This window comes from Pelecanus crispus, chromosome 10 (genome assembly GCF_030463565.1).
Source record: "Pelecanus crispus isolate bPelCri1 chromosome 10, bPelCri1.pri, whole genome shotgun sequence".
NCBI classification, from domain to species: domain Eukaryota; kingdom Metazoa; phylum Chordata; class Aves; order Pelecaniformes; family Pelecanidae; genus Pelecanus; species Pelecanus crispus.
In genome coordinates this window covers 5,668,769-5,690,489 of record NC_134652.1, presented here as the reverse complement: position 1 = coordinate 5,690,489, position 21,721 = coordinate 5,668,769, and the positions used below count along the sequence as shown (strand labels likewise).

Sequence of the window (21,721 nt, the reverse complement as noted above, 5' to 3'; positions counted from 1 at the left end):
AGAGGAAAGTTCATTGGGAACAGTATAAAGTACTATTTGTGAGGTGATCCAGAGACAAAATAGTGACATGTAAGGAAGGTGAGCTGCACTCTAGGGTGACATCCTGACCTGATGAGGAGGATGTGGGCAGCTCTGACAGGGATCATCACTACAGCCTGTATGATTTCTTCCTGCAAGCTGCCTTTTGCAGGTGACTCCAGGCAGGCCTCTCATCAGCTTTCCATGCTGTGGAGAAGGGACCATACAAGGAGGGACTGGCATTGCCCACAGAAAGTGGAAATGAATTTTGTTGTCCACGTATGAGGAACAAGGATTGAGGAGGGTCCTCCCCTCCTCTCTGCCTACAGCCACCTTTGAAGGGCAGAGCAATCCAGGAGGCTTTTCTGCCTTTCCTCTAGTCCTGTTGTGTAGACCAGAGATTGTCCAGGCTTGGAGGAATCCAGCGACCTGCTCAGCACAGTGAAGACTGTCCTGGACCTAGGTTTTCCTACCTCTCTAGAAAAAGATCTTCCCCTCTGCTCTGCTCTGCCCTGCCCCTGCTCCTGCTGTGGCCTTGCTGCTGTGGTGTTGCTAACCCACCAGTTTTCAGGGCATAGCTTGATGGTATTTTTTCTACTTCTCCTAGTCCCTGAATATTATTGTGATCAGACAAGCAGAAAGATCCTAGACCTAGGATGTTGGTGCCTCCAATATGCAACACGCCTGAACTGTTCAGACCTGAGTCTTCCCATATACTATATCTGTGCCAGGAATCCCAGATGGAGATATACCAAGGTTGTATCAGAAAGCAAGGTAAAAGTACTAAGTTCAGTGGTTTCCATAGTAAATGTTGCTGTAGAAAACCACTAAACTGTTCAAGTAGTTGGTGTCTCAGAATCATCCTCCTTGTTTCCTGCCACCTTCCTTGGTCCACAAGTATTATAGAAATGCAGGATTCAAGAAAACTGGATTTGGTGATGAGGAAAGGGTCATGCTACCTGTGTAGGTCATGTACCTGTGCCTGGTGAATAGTGTCTCTGTCAAGAACCTTCCTTCCCACCTCCTGCCCCACCGCATTCAGGAAAGCTTCTACCGGTAAAGCCAGTGTATTTGACTCTCAGCAGTAGACAGTTCTGATCCACTTGCATCCTCATCATTAGACAAATGCAAATCAATTTGCAATGGCATGCTTCACATGAACACACAACAGAGCCCAAGAGGCCATCAAGGAACCCAATAAAGCAGACTAAGCTGCCTCATTGCATCTTAACGCATGGATTCAGGCTATTGTTTCTTTGTCCAGAAGTCTGTGCATACCCTCATTCCAGTCTAGATACTTTCTTATAGTCATGGATGAAAGCTGATTAATCTTCTATGTCCTTTCAACGGCTTTCATTTGGACCTCACAAAAGCCAGTACATCTGCAGAAGTCTCCTAACAATAGTCAGTAGAAGAGAAAGTGTTTTCAAAGCTCAGTGGAGCTTCTTTCAAAGAGTAATGTGCTGAGAGACACTTCAAGCTGCCAGAAGAAGTCCCAGAGAGCAAAAATGTGTTACTGCAAGAGACTTACCTAACCAATGGGAAGGATGAAAACATGTGCTGTATGATATTTGCATTAATTAATTAATTCACATTTATCCATTCCTACTCTGCAGAGATTGTCTAGTAATCAAGCTCTCCGGAAATATCTAGATCTTTGAAGTTTATAGTAAATAATTAATAAGTGAAGAATGTAGTGAAGAATTAATTAAACAGTGTTGTTCATTTACCTGGACTGTTTGACGTGTTCTTTTTAACTTGAGCCATCTGGGACTCACTCCTGTGTTCCCCTACCTCCCCACCCTTTTCAGTTATTACAAGAGTTTGGAGAAGAATTACTATCCATCACTCACTCTTGCTTCACTGATTGCAGCGTTTGATTGGTCAGTCAAATATACTGGTTCTTTTCTGCTTCTTGCCAAGACGTCGAAATCAGAAGAATATGAATAGTGTATAGCAGGTGTTGTGTACATTTCCTCATTCATGTGCAAATGTGGTTGTTTGTATAAAGAAGCAGCATATTTACCTTTCTCAATGTTCACTTTCAAGACTTCCAACATTATCTTTGGCCTCTTGTGTTTTGCACTTCCTTCTTCTATTCCAATAATGCTGGCCTTTGTGGAAAGACCTTCTAAGGCATTTTTCCCTTGGGCTCCTGGACTTTAGTCTTCATCTTTGATGAATACACATGGAGGCAATAAATTTGAATATGGCAACAACTGTGCCACAAACTGTAACTCCTGATAATGCCATCCAAGCCATGATGGCTGTAGGGGTAGGAATCAGACGAAGAACAATATTTTGGCTCTTTAGCGTTAGGATGGTCATCAGCCTTTTCTCGTTAAATGGTTAGAACACAGAAATACAGGAAAATAACCACTCTGGCAAGATAGCGATGAATGAGAATTAAGCATTAGTTCATGTTGTGGAAAAGCTTTGGATTAATTCTTCAAAGTATGACACAGCTGTAATTATCACTATGCAAAATTAAACAAGAAATGTATTAAGAAAGATTCTTAATAGAAATCTGAATATTTTTTCCCCATTTGATGGTTTAAAGAATCAAAGGAAATTTTAGAATAAAGTTAAGTTGCAACCTATGTACTTTACTTAACTATGCATAAAATCCACTGATTTTTCTGCAGTTTTCACAAAAAGTTATTAGCTGACCCTGACCCTCTTGACACTTCCTTGTAATCTAACAGTCTCTCAGTGAAAAGAGTTTTGACTTGAACTTAAAAGTGCCAAAAAGGAATGGATTCATATTGGAGCTGGAGGTGTTGACTTCAACTGCAAGGTTCTTCAGGTATCTCACTGTGATTTGCTTACAAGGTTTGGCTCAGTCCCTCTCCTTAATTACCTGGAGCAAATTACCCATGTGTGAGGCAAAGTTATCATTTGCGCACTGGTACGAGCTCCCTTCCACTTATGGCTGTGGCTTTCAAGCAAGGAAACTAGCAAGCAATATTTCACACCTGACTTGAGAGTCAGGTCCCCTTGCTGCCACTCCAAATCTCTTTCCCCAGGTCCTGGACTGGTAGCTCAGCCCAGCACCACTGATTGCCTCCTCTCCTTTCTCACATCTCCATTGCCTCTCCAGTGGTTCCTACACCCACCAAAAGGATGCAACCACCTTCTACCTTAACCTTCTTATTGTTGTCTCTGCTGCTGGTGGCAGAGGAATCAATGGTGTAGTAGAGCTAGCAATTTTGGTAAGATGCAACTGTCTCAATTAAGTGTCTCTCAGTTATCTTCATGTTGCATTCAGCAACAGCAACAGTGCTCGTGGGTTATGTTCAGCGAACCTCCCAGTCACACTTGACCAGGGCCACTAGGCCTTATCATGTTTTATTTGAGTATGCCAAACCTGCAAGAAATTCATGGCTCCCCAGGGAGACTTGTCTCATCAGTTGGAACCAAGTTATGAAGCTCTTTTATTACTTTACTGGAGAAAACACTTCTATTTTTCAAGGTTCCACTACCTTCCCCAGACCTGTCAAAGAATCTCCCCATAAAAGAAAAATACTGAGATTCATTGTCCAGAATTGAAAGGTATCTTTGGATAGGAGCTCATTTTCTTTGTACAATGAGATGATTGTGTAAACCTACAGTAGCACAGATATTTCCTTTCAGGCAGTGGAAAAAGTTACTCTTGATATATCATCTTTCTGCAAAACCCAGGAAGTTACAAAACCTTGAATAACAAATCAAATTTTCATTTCAGATCATAGGAGTGTGGTTGTTTTATTGTTCTCCTGTAGAAAGAGAAACCTATAGAGCCACTCCCCTTCAGAAAGAGAGACTATATATTCTGACAGTCCTTTCTAACAGTAACATCTGATGAGATGAGTACCACTATGATTTTGACATGGCTATTCTTGTTCGGTCTAGCACTTCTGGAGGCCAAAACAGGTAAAGCATTTAGATTTGTTCCAGGGTGCATAAAAAAAATAAAATATAAAACCTCTTTGGGGTCCTCTCTATTGATTCTGTGAATAGAAATCACATTCATGCTGCTATTAGTTTGGGCAAAAGATGAAAATGGAAATTGGATGAAAGAGATACCACAGTTTCTACTAAAATTATGACCTAATCATCATAGCGAATGATAAGAATGATTTAAACTATTTAGTGGAGTTCGTTTTGCTGCCTCAAGGTAGTAATTGCCTTAGAGTCTTATATCATTGTGATACTTGTGTCCATATGTTATGAATGAGTCATTATTCCAATTCCAGAAATTTGATCTAAGAATTACGGAAGATTTTTTTTTTAATATATATTTATTCCAGAGTATATGCTCAAATACCTATGCTATATATTTAATATTGTTTGTATTATTTGATCCTTCTTGATTTTATGTACAATTTAATGACATAATAACAAGAAGTTAGTTTTCATAATCTAGCACTGTGGATTAATGAGAGGACATCTAAAAATAATGAAAGACCTGAAACACTTTTAATTCAACTTTTTTTGGTCATTGACTTTTTCCTTACCTGATTAGTTTCTATCTAAGTGACTTAGGTGACTTTGAGCTAAATAGTTCTATGTATATCCCAGAATAACTGCAGATTATTTTTCTAACTTATTATTTAAGCATCATTATGATAATTTATATTGCCATCATCCACCTCATCCATTTTTCTTCATCTGTCCTCTGCTTGCCTGGTGATAAGCCATCTCACTCTTGCTGGGACAGTTCTTCTCTCTGCTCTTGGCTTCATTCCCCAGCCCCTGCCTCTGTCTCCTGCGCCAGAGTAAGTGATGATTTGTATAATCACAGGCTTTTGCCTTTTGGACACCTTTAAAGTGTGAGGCAGGACACAACCTATCTAATTACATGCACAGCTGATGGTTATGCTCTCACAGTTAATGGCAGACCCTGAATGAAAGCAAATAAAAATGTTTTAGATCAGCTTCAATTTCCTAATCCCACCCTGACTTTTTGCCGGGTTTGCTGTTTCACCTCTCAAAAATCCTATGAGTGTGGTTCAAAAAGGTGCATGTCCAAGTAGCTATTTGAAGAAATGAATTAGATATGTCAAGTGACACTTTTGTAGCTTCTCCCTTTGAACTGCTAGTTAAATGCATACAAATAGGGATGAATTTATTTTGGACACTGTCTTGACTGTTCTTCTAGTCCAACAACAAAGAATTAGAGGCAGTGAAAAAATCCTGGAGCCGTTAACTTCTCAGATTTGTTTTGCTTTGGACAACTTGTTCAGTGTTAAATAACAAGCTAAATAAGTATTTGGCAGAAAGGCAAAGTATAGCAAGTGCAGCATGCATGTTTTGATTTTCAAAGTGTAAATATTGCAAATCTTAAGTTACAATATTTATTTACTCACACTTAGTGGTAAAGCCTTTAATAAACTTCTTCACCAAAAATGGAGCTCTAAAATCAGGATTTTCATACTGTTCACTGCAGAATGTCTAAACAAGGTAACTCAAACTGGAAAGCTGATGGGCTTTACCTGAAAGAATGCAGTAACCAGATGTATAGATGATAGGCTATTAGGTATTTCTTTATTTCAAACTCTAATAACATTTTACCAGCATATAAGAAATAAAGCCACTGGGTTCCTATTGAAATTTTTATAATCCCTTTGAGAGCATTGTCCATTTTGTTGAACACAGTGGAATTCTTCCACTAAAATTACTCTTAAAAACTATAGGATTTGGTTGTGATGTGTGGACTCTAGGTTCTTAAAATTCTGCTAAAATTTTTAGAGGAAGAACAGAAATTCTAGTTAAATTGCATAACCCATTGTTTTCTCTAAAATCATGTCATTTTTTCTGAAGGATTCATTTGGCTTAATTCTGATATCATTTTAGGCAAAGTAGTGCACTGTTTCTTGTCCTTCAGTAGTGCATAAATCTCATGAATTGCAATTTATCTGCCTGGTAATTTTTAATGGCAGCACTGTAGCAGCTCCATGAACATAAGTTTAGGAAAAAGCCATGGTCTTGGCTGTCCAAGCTGCATCTTGCTGTGTCCCTGAAGCCTCGGTGTTCTGCCTGAGCCATCGCTCTGCTTTCCCCCCCCTGCACCCAGGTCAGCAGAGGCTTTTGTGTATCACACAGAAGTGCTACACATGCGTACTTCTGGTAAGACAGAGGCTGAGGGCAGGAAAGCTGTGCTGCACATCCTAAATTCCAGTAGGATTCAATGCAAATTGCAAGGTCTCCTTTTTCTTTAATGAATAGAAGAAATACATAAACATGATATGTGTCCTTAAAACATATTTTTTTCCATTTCTTTGGTGTTTTCTTCCATTAACAAAGTGAAAAAAAAAATTAAGGCTATTTTCTTAATACAGTTTTACTTGGATTTCATTTAGATACTGAAATTAATTTTCTCTCCTTTGCTTTCCTATTATGCTTTTTTTATTATTAAAGAATTTCCTTTCTTGCTGAAATAGTTTGTGCTTGGCCTGCTGTCGAAATTTTCTGTAGAAATCTTGCATAAAATATATGCAGCTGATTTTGAAATCTGGAAGAGAGGAAGACAAAAGGTGTGTATCACCTCTATCCTCACAGCCATTTAATATTGGGCCAGGCAAGCACCTACTAGGAACGATGGGGCAAGAGGACGGAATAGATGACTTCTTAAGATCACTTCCAGCTTATTTGTCTGACCGTGTTTGTGCTCAATTCCCTCTCTCCCAAAGCGACCCGTCTCCAGCTGGTGAATGGGAGGCACAGATGTGAAGGTCGCATTGAGCTCTATTACAAAGGACGGCCAGGGACAGTTTGTGATGATTCCTGGGACCTTTCTGATGCCCAGGTTGTGTGCAGGCAGCTGGGATGTGGGCAGGCCGTTGCAGCTCTAGGAAATGCTTACTTTGGGCAAGGCTCAGGTGACATCCTGCTGGACAATGTGAAGTGCAGAGGAAATGAAGTCTCCTTGTTGCATTGTAAACACTCTGGATGGAGGATACACAACTGTGGCCACTATGAAGATGCTGGTGTTGTCTGTTCAGGTGTTGTCACTTTTTTTTCTTTTCTAAATACTTTTGCTATAAATTGCACTCAACATGTCGGAAAGGGGCTATGCAGACATTCTCCTCCTGAGATAACATTCCATTCATTCAAGACATATGGTAGAAAGTTATACCAGACATACCAGAAATATGTCTAATCTTTCTTTCTACTTTATTACGAAGAATTTTCTTTCTGTGGAAGAGCACAATCCCTTTGAAAAGGCCTGTTCTTAGGAAGCAGATTCCGATCTTCCAACAATCCTGTCTTTTCGCTCCGCTGACCCTGTAGAGCCAGCATGGACTCATGTTTTTCTCACTAGGGCAGTACAGAAACTGTGATTGCTCATTCCATGCAGAGCAATTTAAAAACCCAAGGAAATGATGTTCATTGCAATATGCAGAACTTTTATTCTGTCTAATCACTCAGCAGTGACAAAAAGAATAAGGAAACAAGTCAAAATTAGAGGCAAAGCTATGTCTGGTAGGCAATGTTCACCAGGGAGGAATGGGGCTAGGTGAAACACATCCTCTTATCTCAAGCCTTAATGCATTAATTATGGGCAATAATAACTTCACAGTCACAAGCCAAACTGCCATAGCTGACAACTCACTCTGCATTTTTTTCTGTATTTTTCAAGTTTTCCTTCAAGTTTAGGTCCATTAATATTCTTTTCCTTTACAAATATCCATCCATTTTGAGTACTCTGTCACCTTGCTGTTTTCTGATTTTACTTTCCCCTTACTTTTTAAGAAAAGGTAGTTCATTTGTATGTTATTTTCTCCTATATTAACAACAGATCATTATGAAGTGACACATGGCTGACAACAACAGGTTGTTCAGGTGTTTTATGTGTATTGCAGTTTTCCACATTTCCTCAGAGGAAGAGCCTAGCGAGCTGAATTCATGCTAGAAGAAAATGCAAGCTACATCAGTGCTTTGCACTTGGAAGAAAACAAGAAAACTTGCTTCGATACCTCTATTAGCATATGCGTGCTATGTTCAGTGTCTTTTTAAGCGCTATTTGTTTCTTGCTTGCATCTGCATCTGCAGTGCCTGCAACAGACTGGCTGTGTTCAACAGGTTATTCATGCTGACCTGATCCACTCCTGGCCTTGCGCCAAGCACCACCCCAAGACCACTGCCCAGGCTGCTCCTGGGATGACCTGAGCCTGTGCAGAAGGGTGTCCGTGATGGTGACAGGTCCAGGCCCTGCTGCTGCCAGCAACCCTACAGCACCTGGCTCCATGGCAGGAGCCTATGGAGGGCAGCCTCCAGCCATGCCTGGGCTGTGGTGTCCTGTTGCTGGGAGCAGGTGCCACATCAGTACCTTTCCCTGCTGTCACCATCTGGAAATACCACTTTCAAGAAAAATTTTCAATTGGCTGGTACCCACCTCCATTTTCTCTGTTGACCCCAGTCAAGACAGAGTATACCATCAGAGTAATTTGCCATGATTTCACTTCATTCTTGAGGAACTGGACTTGTAGCTCACACAAAAATGTACCCATTGCATAAGCACGGTCCTCATGTGGGGGCTGTTTTTCTTCCGTATTTACAGGAAAGGCCTCCACAGTGCCAACAAACTTATCACCAGAGACAACCTCCATAGCAGAGACGACCTCCATAGAGGAGACAACCAGCACACCACCAATGACCTCTCTAGCAGAGATGGCCACCACAGAACAAACAACCTCCCTATTGGAGATGTCCTCCCCTGTGACAGCAACCACCACAGTGCCAACAACACCCACAGCAGAGACGACCATCACAGCAGAGACGACCACAGCGCCAATGGCTGCCACAGCAGAGGGGAGCACACCAGGTAACCCTGTCCACTGTCACTCATTGATCTCCTTAGTTCCCCTGATGTCCCTTCCCAGATCTGAGTGCACTGGAGGAAGTCTTCCATCCCAGGGCTGCTCCAGTTAGACCATTTGTGGCACCCAAGTCCACAGTGAGGATGCAAACAGAGCCTGGAGAAGAGCTGGTAAACTGGGGGGGCCGAGGTTTGGGGCCAGGTCCTCTGTAGCCATTGCTGGTGAAGGAAACTGTTGCGGCAGGGATTTCCTCTTGCTGTAACTGTGGGGATTGCAACGGGGCATCATTCTGCCTTCACCCCTCCAGTTCCTACACAGGTAGTAACATAGGTATTTCCTAGACATGCTCTGGGATTTGGGGTGTGACTGGAGAAGACATAGCTGTTGCATCAAATGTTTTGTGATGCAAGTTAGACCTCCATAGGCATGTGGTTCCTGCCCAGGGACCAGATGGCTGCATGAAACAGAGAAGTCACAACGGTCATTTCAATTGAATGAAAGATCTCTGCTTGATGTGAAGTGCCATAGGGCAGGGACTCCTTGAAGATGGGCTAATTTGGGGTGCATGATGTGCGTTGACTGCGTTCAGAGCCTTTTTCATTGACAGCAAATCCTTACTTGCATCTGTAGCTTCAGTGCCCACCACACTCTTGTATTCGGCAGCTAATTTGTGCCCACCAGACCCATCTTTGACCTTGCAGCAACCATTCAGCCACCCTACTGTAGGGGCCAATCTGGGGACTGCAGGGTGCCAGGCTGGAGGGACCCTAACCCCTATGCCTCACCGCAGGCACCCGCCTGCGGCTCTCCGGCGGGCGCAACGGCTGCGAGGGCCGTGTGGAGGTGTACTATGGCAGCAGCTGGGGCACGGTGTGCGACGACAGCTGGGACCTGAGAGATGCCCAGGTGGTGTGCCGGCAGCTGGGCTGCGGACAGCCCACGGACGCCCCGGGCAACGCGCGCTTCGGCCTCGGCTCCGGGACCATCTTCCTGGACGACGTTCAGTGCCGCGGGGACGAGCCCTCCCTCCCGATGTGCACGCACAACGGCTGGGGCATACACAACTGCGGGCACACGGAGGATGCCAGTGTCATCTGTGAAGGTGCGTGGGAGCAGAGGCCACCGGCTGTCACACAGATGCCACCGGGTGGGTTTTGGTGCCCTCCCTTGGGAGCAGCCACACTTACCTCCCCTGGAAGAGCCACGGTGCAGTGGCGAGGTTGGGGGCTTTTGCTGCAGGGCACTGGCAGCACGGGTCATGCAAAAGCCCTGCTGTTGCACACAGAGCGCACAGCAGGCTCTCCACAATCACAGGTGTAGGTGGTCGGTGCGTTGGCAAAGAGCAAGACTGCGGGATTGCAGCGTGGGGAGGATGGGGCAGCACTGGGGACACGTCAGGCTTGTGTCTGGAGGGGGAATGGCAGGAGAGAGCCCCATGTTCTCTCCCCCCATTAGTGCTCTAGCCCTGCATTTCCATGTCCATATCCATATCCATATCCATATCCATATCCATATCCATGTCCATGTCCATCTCCATGTCTGTGTCCACATCCACCCGTTGCCACGAGCCTGCTGCATTTACTGCCCTTTCACTCACTCTCTCTTCTTCCTTGCAGCTGCACATCCAACTACTCCTGCTGAATGGCCGTACACAACAGGTAACTCCTGCCCACCCAGATTATTCCCAGCCTTGCAGGGAGCCCCAGCCCTGCACGAGAGGAGAGGAAGGGGGACGTGATGGCCCGTGCCTGCCCGGTGCGGGGCTGCTGCTCCCCTCTGCCCATGGTGAGGGGCCACAGGGTTTGGGGGTGCTTCTAGGGAGGAGCTGAGCTGCTGCAGGAGGGCGGCTGCATGCTGACAGGTCCGAGCCCTGCTCGGCTAGCCACCCCATGGCTCCTGACTCTGGGGCAGCAAGTGCCAAGGGGGTGGGAGTCATCCCTTCCCTCGACCCCATACGCCCGCCGGGGCAGCCCAGAAGCAGGTTGCTGCCCTGATGCCAGGGCATGGCGGTGCCTTTGCAACGTCAAGCCAAGGTGGCCAGCACCCTTGCATGCACCCTGTTGAGTACCATGGACTCAAACATCTCCAGGGTGCATGAGTGGGCCCCCTCAGGGCATGGTCATGCTCAATGTAGGCAAAAGCTTTTTCTGCAAATTCCCCAGTGCCCTGAGCACCTCTGCCCCCAGGCAGCTCCCACAGACACCCCACCAGGTCCCTGCACATGGTGCAACTGCCCTCCACCGCACCCGCGGTCTTTGCTCAGCCGCTGCCCTCCCTTGCTCCCTTTGGGTCTGCACCACCCCAGCTCATGGGCACTGCAGCCAAATCCCCAAGACAGATGGGGAGGAGGGGACCGGGGGTGCTGGGGTGGCAGGACCCTGACCTGGTGCCATGTGCCTCACCGCAGGCACCCGCCTGCGGCTCTCCGGCGGGCGCAACGGCTGCGAGGGCCGTGTGGAGGTGTACTATGGCAGCAGCTGGGGCACGGTGTGCGACGACAGCTGGGACCTGAGAGATGCCCAGGTGGTGTGCCGGCAGCTGGGCTGCGGACAGCCCACGGATGCCCCGGGCAATGCGCGCTTCGGCCTCGGCTCCGGGACCATCTTCCTGGACGACGTGCAGTGCCGCGGGGACGAGCCCTCCCTCCCGATGTGCAGGCACAACGGCTGGGGCATACACAACTGCGGGCACACGGAGGATGCCAGTGTCATCTGTGAAGGTGCGTGGGAGCAGAGGCCACCGGCTGTCACACAGATGCCACCGGGTGGGTTTTGGTGCCCTCCCTTGGGAGCAGCCACACTTACCTCCCCTGGAAGAGCCACGGTGCAGTGGCGAGGTTGGGGGCTTTTGCTGCAGGGCACTGGCAGCACGGGTCATGCAAAAGCCCTGCTGTTGCACACAGAGCGCACAGCAGGCTCTCCACAATCACAGGTGTAGGTGGTCGGTGCGTTGGCAAAGAGCAAGACTGCGGGATTGCAGCGTGGGGAGGATGGGGCAGCACTGGGGACACGTCAGGCTTGTGTCTGGAGGGGGAATGGCAGGAGAGAGCCCCATGTTCTCTCCCCCCATTAGTGCTCTAGCCCTGCATTTCCATGTCCATATCCATATCCATATCCATATCCATGTCCATGTCCATGTCCATGTCCATCTCCATGTCTGTGTCCACATCCACCCGTTGCCACGAGCCTGCTGCATTTACTGCCCTTTCACTCACTCTCTCTTCTTCCTTGCAGCTGCACATCCAACTACTCCTGCTGAATGGCCGTACACAACAGGTAACTCCTGCCCACCCAGATTATTCCCAGCCTTGCAGGGCACCCCAGCCCTGCACGAGAGGAGAGGAGGGGGGACGTGCTGGCCCGTGCCTGCCCGGTGCGGGGCTGCTGCTCCCCTCTGCCCATGACATCTCCAGGGTGCATGAGTGGGCCCCCTCAGGGCATGGTCATGCTCAATGTAGGCAAAAGATTTTTCTGCAAATTCCCCAGTGCCCTGAGCACCTCTGCCCCCAGGCAGCTCCCACAGACACCCCACCAGGTCCCTGCACATGGTGCAACTGCCCTCCACTGCACCCGCGGTCTTTGCTCAGCCGCTGCCCTCCCTTGCTCCCTTTGGGTCTGCACCACCCCAGCTCATGGGCACTGCAGCCAAATCCCCAAGACAGATGGGGACGAGGGGACCGGGGGTGCCGGGGTGGCAGGACCCTGACCTGGTGCCATGTGCCTCACCGCAGGCACCCGCCTGCGGCTCTCCGGCGGGCGCAACGGTTGCGAGGGCCGTGTGGAGGTGTACTATGGCAGCAGCTGGGGCACGGTGTGCGACGACAGCTGGGACCTGAGAGATGCCCAGGTGGTGTGCCGGCAGCTGGGCTGCGGACAGCCCACGGACGCCCCGGGCAACGCGCGCTTCGGCCTCGGCTCCGGGACCATCTTCCTGGACGACGTTCAGTGCCGCGGGGACGAGCCCTCCCTCCCGATGTGCACGCACAACGGCTGGGGCATACACAACTGCGGGCACACGGAGGATGCCAGTGTCATCTGTGAAGGTGCGTGGGAGCAGAGGCCACCGGCTGTCACACAGATGCCACCGGGTGGGTTTTGGTGCCCTCCCTTGGGAGCAGCCACACTTACCTCCCCTGGAAGAGCCACGGTGCAGTGGCGAGGTTGGGGGCTTTTGCTGCAGGGCACTGGCAGCACGGGTCATGCAAAAGCCCTGCTGTTGCACACAGAGCGCACAGCAGGCTCTCCACAATCACAGGTGTAGGTGGTCGGTGCGTTGGCAAAGAGCAAGACTGCGGGATTGCAGCGTGGGGAGGATGGGGCAGCACTGGGGACACATCAGGCTTGTGTCTGGAGGGGGAATGGCAGGAGAGAGCCCCATGGTCTCTCCCCCCATTAGTGCTCCAGCCCTGCATTTCCATGTCCATATCCATATCCATATCCATATCCATGTCCATGTCCATCTCCATGTCTGTGTCCACATCCACCCGTTGCCACGAGCCTGCTGCATTTACTGCCCTTTCACTCACTCTCTCTTCTTCCTTGCAGCTGCACATCCAACTACTCCTGCTGAATGGCCGTACACAACAGGTAACTCCTGCCCACCCAGATTATTCCCAGCCTTGCAGGGAGCCCCAGCCCTGCACGAGAGGAGAGGAAGGGGGACGTGATGGCCCGTGCCTGCCCGGTGCGGGGCTGCTGCTCCCCTCTGCCCATGGTGAGGCGCCACAGGGTTTGGGGGTGCTTCTAGGGAGGAGCTGAGCTGCTGCAGGAGGGCGGCTGCATGCTGACAGGTCCGAGCCCTGCTCGGCTAGCCACCCCATGGCTCCTGACTCTGGGGCAGCAAGTGCCAAGGGGGTGGGAGTCATCCCTTCCCTCGACCCCATACGCCCGCCGGGGCAGCCCAGAAGCAGGTTGCTGCCCTGATGCCAGGGCATGGCGGTGCCTTTGCAACGTCAAGCCAAGGTGGCCAGCACCCTTGCATGCACCCTGTTGAGTACCATGGACTCAAACATCTCCAGGGTGCATGAGTGGGCCCCCTCAGGGCATGGTCATGCTCAATGTAGGCAAAAGCTTTTTCTGCAAATTCCCCAGTGCCCTGAGCACCTCTGCCCCCAGGCAGCTCCCACAGACACCCCACCAGGTCCCTGCACATGGTGCAACTGCCCTCCACCGCACCCGCGGTCTTTGCTCAGCCGCTGCCCTCCCTTGCTCCCTTTGGGTCTGCACCACCCCAGCTCATGGGCACTGCAGCCAAATCCCCAAGACAGATGGGGAGGAGGGGACCGGGGGTGCTGGGGTGGCAGGACCCTGACCTGGTGCCATGTGCCTCACCGCAGGCACCCGCCTGCGGCTCTCCGGCGGGCGCAACGGCTGCGAGGGCCGTGTGGAGGTGTACTATGGCAGCAGCTGGGGCACGGTGTGCGACGACAGCTGGGACCTGAGAGATGCCCAGGTGGTGTGCCGGCAGCTGGGCTGCGGACAGCCCACGGATGCCCCGGGCAATGCGCGCTTCGGCCTCGGCTCCGGGACCATCTTCCTGGACGACGTGCAGTGCCGCGGGGACGAGCCCTCCCTCCCGATGTGCAGGCACAACGGCTGGGGCATACACAACTGCGGGCACACGGAGGATGCCAGTGTCATCTGTGAAGGTGCGTGGGAGCAGAGGCCACCGGCTGTCACACAGATGCCACCGGGTGGGTTTTGGTGCCCTCCCTTGGGAGCAGCCACACTTACCTCCCCTGGAAGAGCCACGGTGCAGTGGCGAGGTTGGGGGCTTTTGCTGCAGGGCACTGGCAGCACGGGTCATGCAAAAGCCCTGCTGTTGCACACAGAGCGCACAGCAGGCTCTCCACAATCACAGGTGTAGGTGGTCGGTGCGTTGGCAAAGAGCAAGACTGCGGGATTGCAGCGTGGGGAGGATGGGGCAGCACTGGGGACACGTCAGGCTTGTGTCTGGAGGGGGAATGGCAGGAGAGAGCCCCATGTTCTCTCCCCCCATTAGTGCTCTAGCCCTGCATTTCCATGTCCATATCCATATCCATATCCATATCCATATCCATGTCCATGTCCATGTCCATGTCCATCTCCATGTCTGTGTCCACATCCACCCGTTGCCACGAGCCTGCTGCATTTACTGCCCTTTCACTCACTCTCTCTTCTTCCTTGCAGCTGCACATCCAACTACTCCTGCTGAATGGCCGTACACAACAGGTAACTCCTGCCCACCCAGATTATTCCCAGCCTTGCAGGGAGCCCCAGCCCTGCATGAGAGTAGAGGAGGGGGGACGTGCTGGCCCGTGCCTGCCCGGTGCGGGGCCGCTGCTCCCCTCTGCCCATGGTGAGGGGCCACGGGGTTTGGGGGTGCTTCTAGGGAGGAGCTGAGCTGCTGCAGGAGGGCGGCTGCATGCTGACAGGTCCGAGCCCTGCTCGGCTAGCCACCCCATGGCTCCTGACTCTGGGGCAGCAAGTGCCAAGGGGGTGGGAGTCATCCCTTCCCTCGACCCCATACGCCCGCCAGGGCAGCCCAGAAGCAGGTTGCTGCCCTGATGCCAGGGCATGGCGGTGCCTTTGCAACGTCAAGCCAAGGTGGCCAGCACCCTTGCATGCACCCTGTTGAGTACCATGGACTCAAACATCTCCAGGGTGCATGAGTGGGCTCCCTCAGGGCATGGTCATGCTCAATGTAAGCAAAAGATTTTTCTGCAAATTCCCCAGTGCCCTGAGCACCTCTGCCCCCAGGCAGCTCCCACAGACACCCCACCAGGTCCCTGCACATGGTGCAACTGCTCTCCACCGCACCCGCGGTCTTTGCTCAGCCGCTGCCCTCCCTTGCTCCCTTTGGGTCTGCACCACCCCAGCTCATGGGCACTGCAGCCAAATCCCCAAGACAGATGGGGAGGAGGGGACCGGGGGTGCTGGGGTGGCAGGACCCTGACCTGGTGCCATGTGCCTCACCGCAGGCACCCGCCTGCGGCTCTCCGGCGGGCGCAACGGCTGCGAGGGCCGTGTGGAGGTGTACTATGGCAGCAGCTGGGGCACGGTGTGCGATGACAGCTGGGACCTGAGAGATGCCCAGGTGGTGTGCCGGCAGCTGGGCTGCGGACAGCCCACGGACGCCCCGGGCAACGCGCGCTTCGGCCTCGGCTCCGGGACCATCTTCCTGGACGACGTGCAGTGCCGCGGGGACGAGCCCTCCCTCCTGATGTGCAGGCACAACGGCTGGGGCATACACAACTGTAGGCACACAGAGGACGCCAGCGTCATCTGTGAAGGTACGCGGGCAGCGGTGGCCACCAACTCTCCGGTGGAGCTCATTGCGCTCTGTGCCCACCCCTCCCTGTCCCCACCCCCTCCTCACTGCGATCCCCATCGTGGTACCCTACGCCCCAAGGTGGGGCCACATCTGTGCCCCAGCACCTTTCTCCTGAGCAACACGTCTCACCTGTGGCTCTTCTTCCCCCACACGCGCAGGTGCCCTGGTCACCCCAACACCTCCATCAGGTAATGGTCTTCTGTGGCTCTTCTCACCATTTTTATTTGTGGACTGTCTCCCTGTTGGGCTTTTTTTTTAATTTGATTTTTGTTTCTGTGACAAAATCACTTTAAATTTGCATGATAATTCTTAGGCTGTGACATCCCTTTGCATTTCAGTGATGCTTATTTTGCAGCTATGCTGGTTGGCGGTGGGCAAGCCATTTCCTTGCTGGGTTCTTCAGCTGGGTCAAGGCTTAGGAAGTGTTGTCTCATTTCTAACTTTTAACCACATACATCAGCACTGGCAGGGTGGCGTTCAAGTATTGCAATGCGTAATTTTTGGCTTTTCTGCTTACTAGAGTTGTTATGGTCTTCAGTGTGCTATTTTTGCCTTAGAAAGCAGGTTTTAGATTTAGAGCTTTACATTCACAGTAGAAAACAGTACGAATGTGAAGGTGCCTGAGAGTCCATCCAGTCTGATCAGAGGAAGGGGCAGTGTCTGGGTATAGCTGATGCTCCCAAGCTTGGAATAGCCTGAGAATCTCAAAATCCTGAGGCAGGGAGGAGTGTGCTGCACTGGGGAGTGTCCCTGTGCAGGACTATAAAATGGGGGGTTGTTGCCTTTACATGTCATATCTTGTAAGAATTAAGTTCAGAGCTTGTGCTCACCCTCCTATAAGGAAACTTTAAACACATATCTGTGTGTTTAACATAAGAATTATATGTCATTCATGCTGGCAGGAACACAAAAGCTTTTTGCAGCTACGCTTATAGGAGAAATGAGATATATTTAAGACTTGGCCCAACAGTCTGGAGTGCTTATTTCAGTCTGAGAACATAAAAACGAGTGGTTTCCTAGAAGACTTGCAAATCATTTATCCTCCAAAGTCCTTAGGGGAATAAAGAGAAGCAGCAGAGTAACCGAGGACATGCTGTCTGTTCACAATGGTACTTTCATTTTGACTGTCATGACACCTCCCAGAATCAGTCCTCAAGTGCAGAGACCAGAGCAGAAAGCATCAAGGTGTTACCAGCCCAGCCTGAAGAGGGTGGTCTGACACCATGGATGTGACAGGGAATCCCAAATCTGACATGAAAGTGAACCTAAAGCAAAACCAAATATTTGTTTTAATTTGGGTCATACAGAATATCACCTGAAGTCAGCGGGAGACCTGCTTTTCAGCAGCTGCAGATGAGACGCCTACAGCTCAAGTACAATTTTGTAGAGTTAACTGTAAGTAAATTCTCTTCCATTTCTTTCTGCAGCACCTTATTTTTGTGGTGGCTCAATCTCAAATTCCTCTGGGATGCTGCAGAGTCCATTCTATCCTGGAAGTTATCCAAACAACGCTGACTGTGTGTGGGAAATACAAGTAGAGAACAATTTCCGTGTTATGCTCACATTTAGAGACATTGCGTAAGTAAAACATTGATTCCCTGGGTAAATAACAAAGTCAAAACTTACTTGAGAAGTTTGAAAACTTATTTGAAACAGGCAACCTTGCCAATTTGAAAGATACTTTCAATAATATCCAACAGTTGGAAGACCAGAACAAAACCTGGATTACTGTAGTATTTTCTGCTCACAGCTTTCTGCTACACCTACATACAAAATGAATAAAACCTCTGCCATGAAAACCTTAAGTGCTGAAAGATTTTATCATGTGTTAGGCAGTTAAATCAGAGTTTCTGAAACACATTTGACAAGGTGCTGATGTTTGTTTGCCAGGATGCAAAGCGACAGATGCCAGTATGACTACATTGAAGTCTATGATGGGCCTCCACACTCTTCCCCGCTTCTTGGGAGACTTTGTTCTGGTTTCTTTCCCACATACGTATCCTCTTCAAACATGATGACCATTCGCTTTCACAGCGATTCTAGATACACCTTCAGGGGGTTTCAGGCTCACTACTCCTCCATTCCATCAGATCACAACACTAGTAAGTTCCCGGTCGGTGTTTCTCAACGAGCAAGCTTTTGTTGTATTGCTTTGGTTTGCAAAATAAATATTTGTGTATATTTAAAGATGTTAGGGAAATGAAATTATGTGCATGACATATGATGGGTTGGTATGTGAACTGCCTACCTTCCAAATTAGGAAAAAAACATTTAGTTCAATTATGGCCTTTAATCATTAACAAATTCCTGAAGTCACTGATATACTGTATCTTCTTCTTCTACCAGCCCTTCTGTGCTTGCCAGACTACATGCATGCAGTGGTTAGCAGAGACTATCTCCAGTCTCAAGGCTACTCGGCTCAGATGGTCACCCTGAATGACAATTTCTGTAAACCAACAGTCACGTCACACGAGGTTATATTCAACATTCCCTACAATGGCTGTGGGACGCTACGAGAGGTACGCTCACCGTTTTGTGCACTGAGTGGCAGGACCCACTTTGAAAAGGGTCGTGAAAGGGCCTTTCACGTCCACAGTGCTAAGAAGAGAACCAACGAGACTCGGAGGTTTTTAGTGCTTTAGCTTTCCATGCCTTAGGGAATCCCCATGTTTAATAGAAATGAGCTTCTAGGAAGAAAAGCATGGGAGGAAGTTATATGAAGTTTCCATGATTTAAAGTAGACATAGTCTTGTAAGTGCCATGCAGGTTTGGCATGACTGGGTACTACACGGTTGGTGTTTTCTACAGATGTTCAATGAGTTGGCTCTGCCTTGGATTTAACAAAGAGTTTTTCTGCACTAATTTCTGTTTAATTACATACTTCAGCAGGTTTATTTACAATGTGGGAGCAGAAAAGACCAACATCAAGATTCTTGGTTTAAAGAGTTTAAGATGAATCTACATTTTTAAATTGCATATTACTCTATGAAAGCTTAGAACTTGCAACATGACAAAAATGCAATTCTTTATTTTAAATTACATGTTAAACAGGAGCACAATGATACAATCAACTATTCCAACATGATCAGAGTTACATCTTCTGGGCACATAATCAAGAGGAAGAAGAACATTCACTTACATATCAGTTGCAAAATGCTACAGAACACATGGATGCAAATAATGTATGTTGCTGAGGATACCATAGACATGAATGAAAATCAGTTTGGAAGATATGACATGAATATCACTTTTTATGATTCCTCATTGTTCTTGCGGCAAGTGCACGACTCCCCATACTACATTGACTTGAACCAAAATCTGTACCTTGAAGCCTATCTTCACAGCTCTGATCCAAATCTGATCGTGTTTGTGGACACATGTGTGGCATCACCTGATCCTTATGATTTTAACACTCTGGCCTATGATATAATCAAGAACGGGTAAGAGCTTTCTCAAGCTGTTAGAAGCATAACTGTAATACCCTTTCTGCATTTATTTAAAAGAATAGAACCAATCTGAATTGGTTTAGATCTCATTATCAACAGACAGTTAAAAGGGGTCTTTGATTTTTTATTTTTACAGTATGAGTCTGGAAATAAGAAATAACATTTAGACCTTACTAACATTTCATTTCGCTTACTTCATCCTTGTCCTACATGCAAAATTCAAAGTAGTGGGAGTGAGGGATATGAGATGAGAGGAGATGAGACAGTGAAAACTGGCAGCAGGAATCTATCGTCCTAGGTGTTAAATATTTTAGTAAAACCAGGTCAAGCATTAGACTCATTTTTTATGCCTTGTATAGCATGGACATTAGTAAGAGTCTGTTCTCCCCTCTTCACCACTTACATTCTCCTTTTCTTGAAAGAAAAAAAAAGAGTTGCCAATGCTCTAGCTGTTTCATAGGACTTAAATAAGTCTATATTTAAAAAGCTTATACTATGCTATAAAAGTTGCATTTTTATCCCATCATGTTCTTAGGACCTGGCTATGATATAATTTTGTTTTAATCTATTGTATTTTTGCAGGAATGTACATGTGTGCATCCATGAGGACTGATTCTCTGTTCCGTTTCTTCACAGATGTGTTAGAGATTCTTCCTATGCCACATACTACTCCCCCTACAGCCACATTGCTCGGTTCAAATTTAATGCCTTTGAGTTCATTAGCCGCCATACGTTAGTCTACCTGCAGTGTGAGCTGGTGGTGTGCAGGCTCGGTGACTATTCCTCCCGCTGCTACCAGGGCTGTATTAACAGGTCCAAGAGAGATACAAATTCTGCCCAGGAAAATGTGAAAGTGGCTGCCGGACCACTTCAGCTTCTAGAAGGGGGTGCTCAGAGTAGGAGTAAGTATGTGACTGGTAAAGTCAAATAAATTTCTCCCATATTTATCCTAAGACTACTTTGGGCTTTAAGAAAAGCCATAGCTCTACGTTTCTGACATCTGTCACTGAAATCTGTTTTTGCTAACTTCTCCATAAAAAGGAAGGGATTGTTTGGCTGACCCAAAAGTCTACAAATCTCTTCTTCTTTCAACACCTTGCAAACCTCCTGTTTTCACCTGAATGTATAAAAAGTATAACTGCTTTGGCTGTCCTAAAGGAGAGGTAGCACAAAACCCACTTTAGTGCTATAACTCCACTGAACTAATTAGCTCCGGTCTGCTTGTGTAATCCAATGGCCAGCTGGGAGCAAACTCCCACCCTTCTTGAGAAACATTTAATCCCCTCAGTTGTCTTCTGCTTACGAATTTTGCCTAGTTAAGTTGTCATCCATGCTAATATAAAGCCTGTTCAAATAGTTTAAATCAATGAATCTGTAAGAAGTTAGCTTATTTCTAAACCTGGGAACCATCCTTTTTAACGCAGCAGCTCTTTGTGCCCTGATCTTTAATATATTGAGACCAAACCCCTCTGCCTTCACTCGCAGGGCTGGACTCTTCTGCACCTCCTGTCCAGGCGCTTCCCGCTGGTGATGATAAACCCCTCACACCGGTCCTTGCTGTTGTCGCTGTCCTGGCAGTTGCCGTTTTTGTTCTTGCCGGTTTTCTTGTGAGACCTGCACTGAAGAAACCGCTTTTGCATGGGATAATGTGAGATCAAAGGTCTGCATCATCCACTAAATGACTACAGGGCAAACGTCACATATTATGAACCGCCAAAACGCTTCGCTGACGACAGTCACACATGTGCCATTTGTACGAAGCTGTGATATCTTTACCTACAATGAATCCTAGCCTGTTACAATGCTTTAGAATAACTTTGTAATCCTAACACCTCTTAAATGATTAAGAAGTAATTTCAACATTCGTGTCACAAGTTGTTTGGTACAATCATTATATCACTTTTCCTCCTCTTTAATTCTCTTCTCACATCCTTCTAAGACCATTTACCTAATGCCTCAACATTTTGTGAGCTGGGGAGAAAATATGAATGAGGCATCAATAAATATTTCAAGGTTTATTAAGAGGAAGGAAGATTTAATTTGGGGAGAAGTAATAGGTCATATCTGGAAAGGAAATGTAAAAATTGATCTTACCATGGCATCTGGAATTGTGACTATACAATATTCTAATTCTTTTGAGTAGTG

The 21,721-nt window shown here is 48.1% G+C and overlaps 2 protein-coding genes across 2 annotated transcripts; both read left to right on the top strand.

The window, feature by feature from the left end:
- Positions 1 to 8,793: 8,793 nt before the first annotated feature.
- LOC142594467 (scavenger receptor cysteine-rich domain-containing protein DMBT1-like) lies at positions 8,794 to 14,684 on the top strand. Its single transcript, XM_075717895.1, has 7 exons — positions 8,794 to 8,824; positions 9,610 to 9,940; positions 11,234 to 11,538; positions 12,053 to 12,094; positions 12,550 to 12,861; positions 13,364 to 13,405; positions 14,155 to 14,684. The coding sequence occupies exons 1-7, from the start codon at positions 8,794 to 8,796 to the stop codon at positions 14,682 to 14,684; spliced, it is 1,593 nt and encodes a 530-aa protein (XP_075574010.1).
- A 1,077-nt stretch (positions 14,685 to 15,761) lies between these two features.
- On the top strand, positions 15,762 to 20,507 carry LOC104026680 (scavenger receptor cysteine-rich domain-containing protein DMBT1). Its single transcript, XM_075717894.1, is given in 6 exon segments — positions 15,762 to 16,089; positions 17,489 to 17,708; positions 18,021 to 18,232; positions 18,477 to 18,649; positions 19,182 to 19,570; positions 20,213 to 20,507. Coding segments are annotated over 6 exon segments (1,617 nt in total).
- The last annotated feature ends 1,214 nt before the right edge of the window (positions 20,508 to 21,721 follow it).

What these genes read in the sequence shown, in the direction of transcription:
- LOC142594467 (XM_075717895.1), top strand. Translation starts at nt 8,794, where the DNA reads ATGGCTGCCACAGCAGAGGGGAGCACACCAG. An exon ending in AGCAGAGGGGAGCACACCAG is followed by an intron (nt 8,825 to 9,609) that starts GTAACCCTGTCC and finishes GCCTCACCGCAG; the next exon opens with GCACCCGCCTGCGGCTCTCC. An exon ending in TGCCAGTGTCATCTGTGAAG is followed by an intron (nt 12,862 to 13,363) that starts GTGCGTGGGAGC and finishes TCTTCCTTGCAG; the next exon opens with CTGCACATCCAACTACTCCT.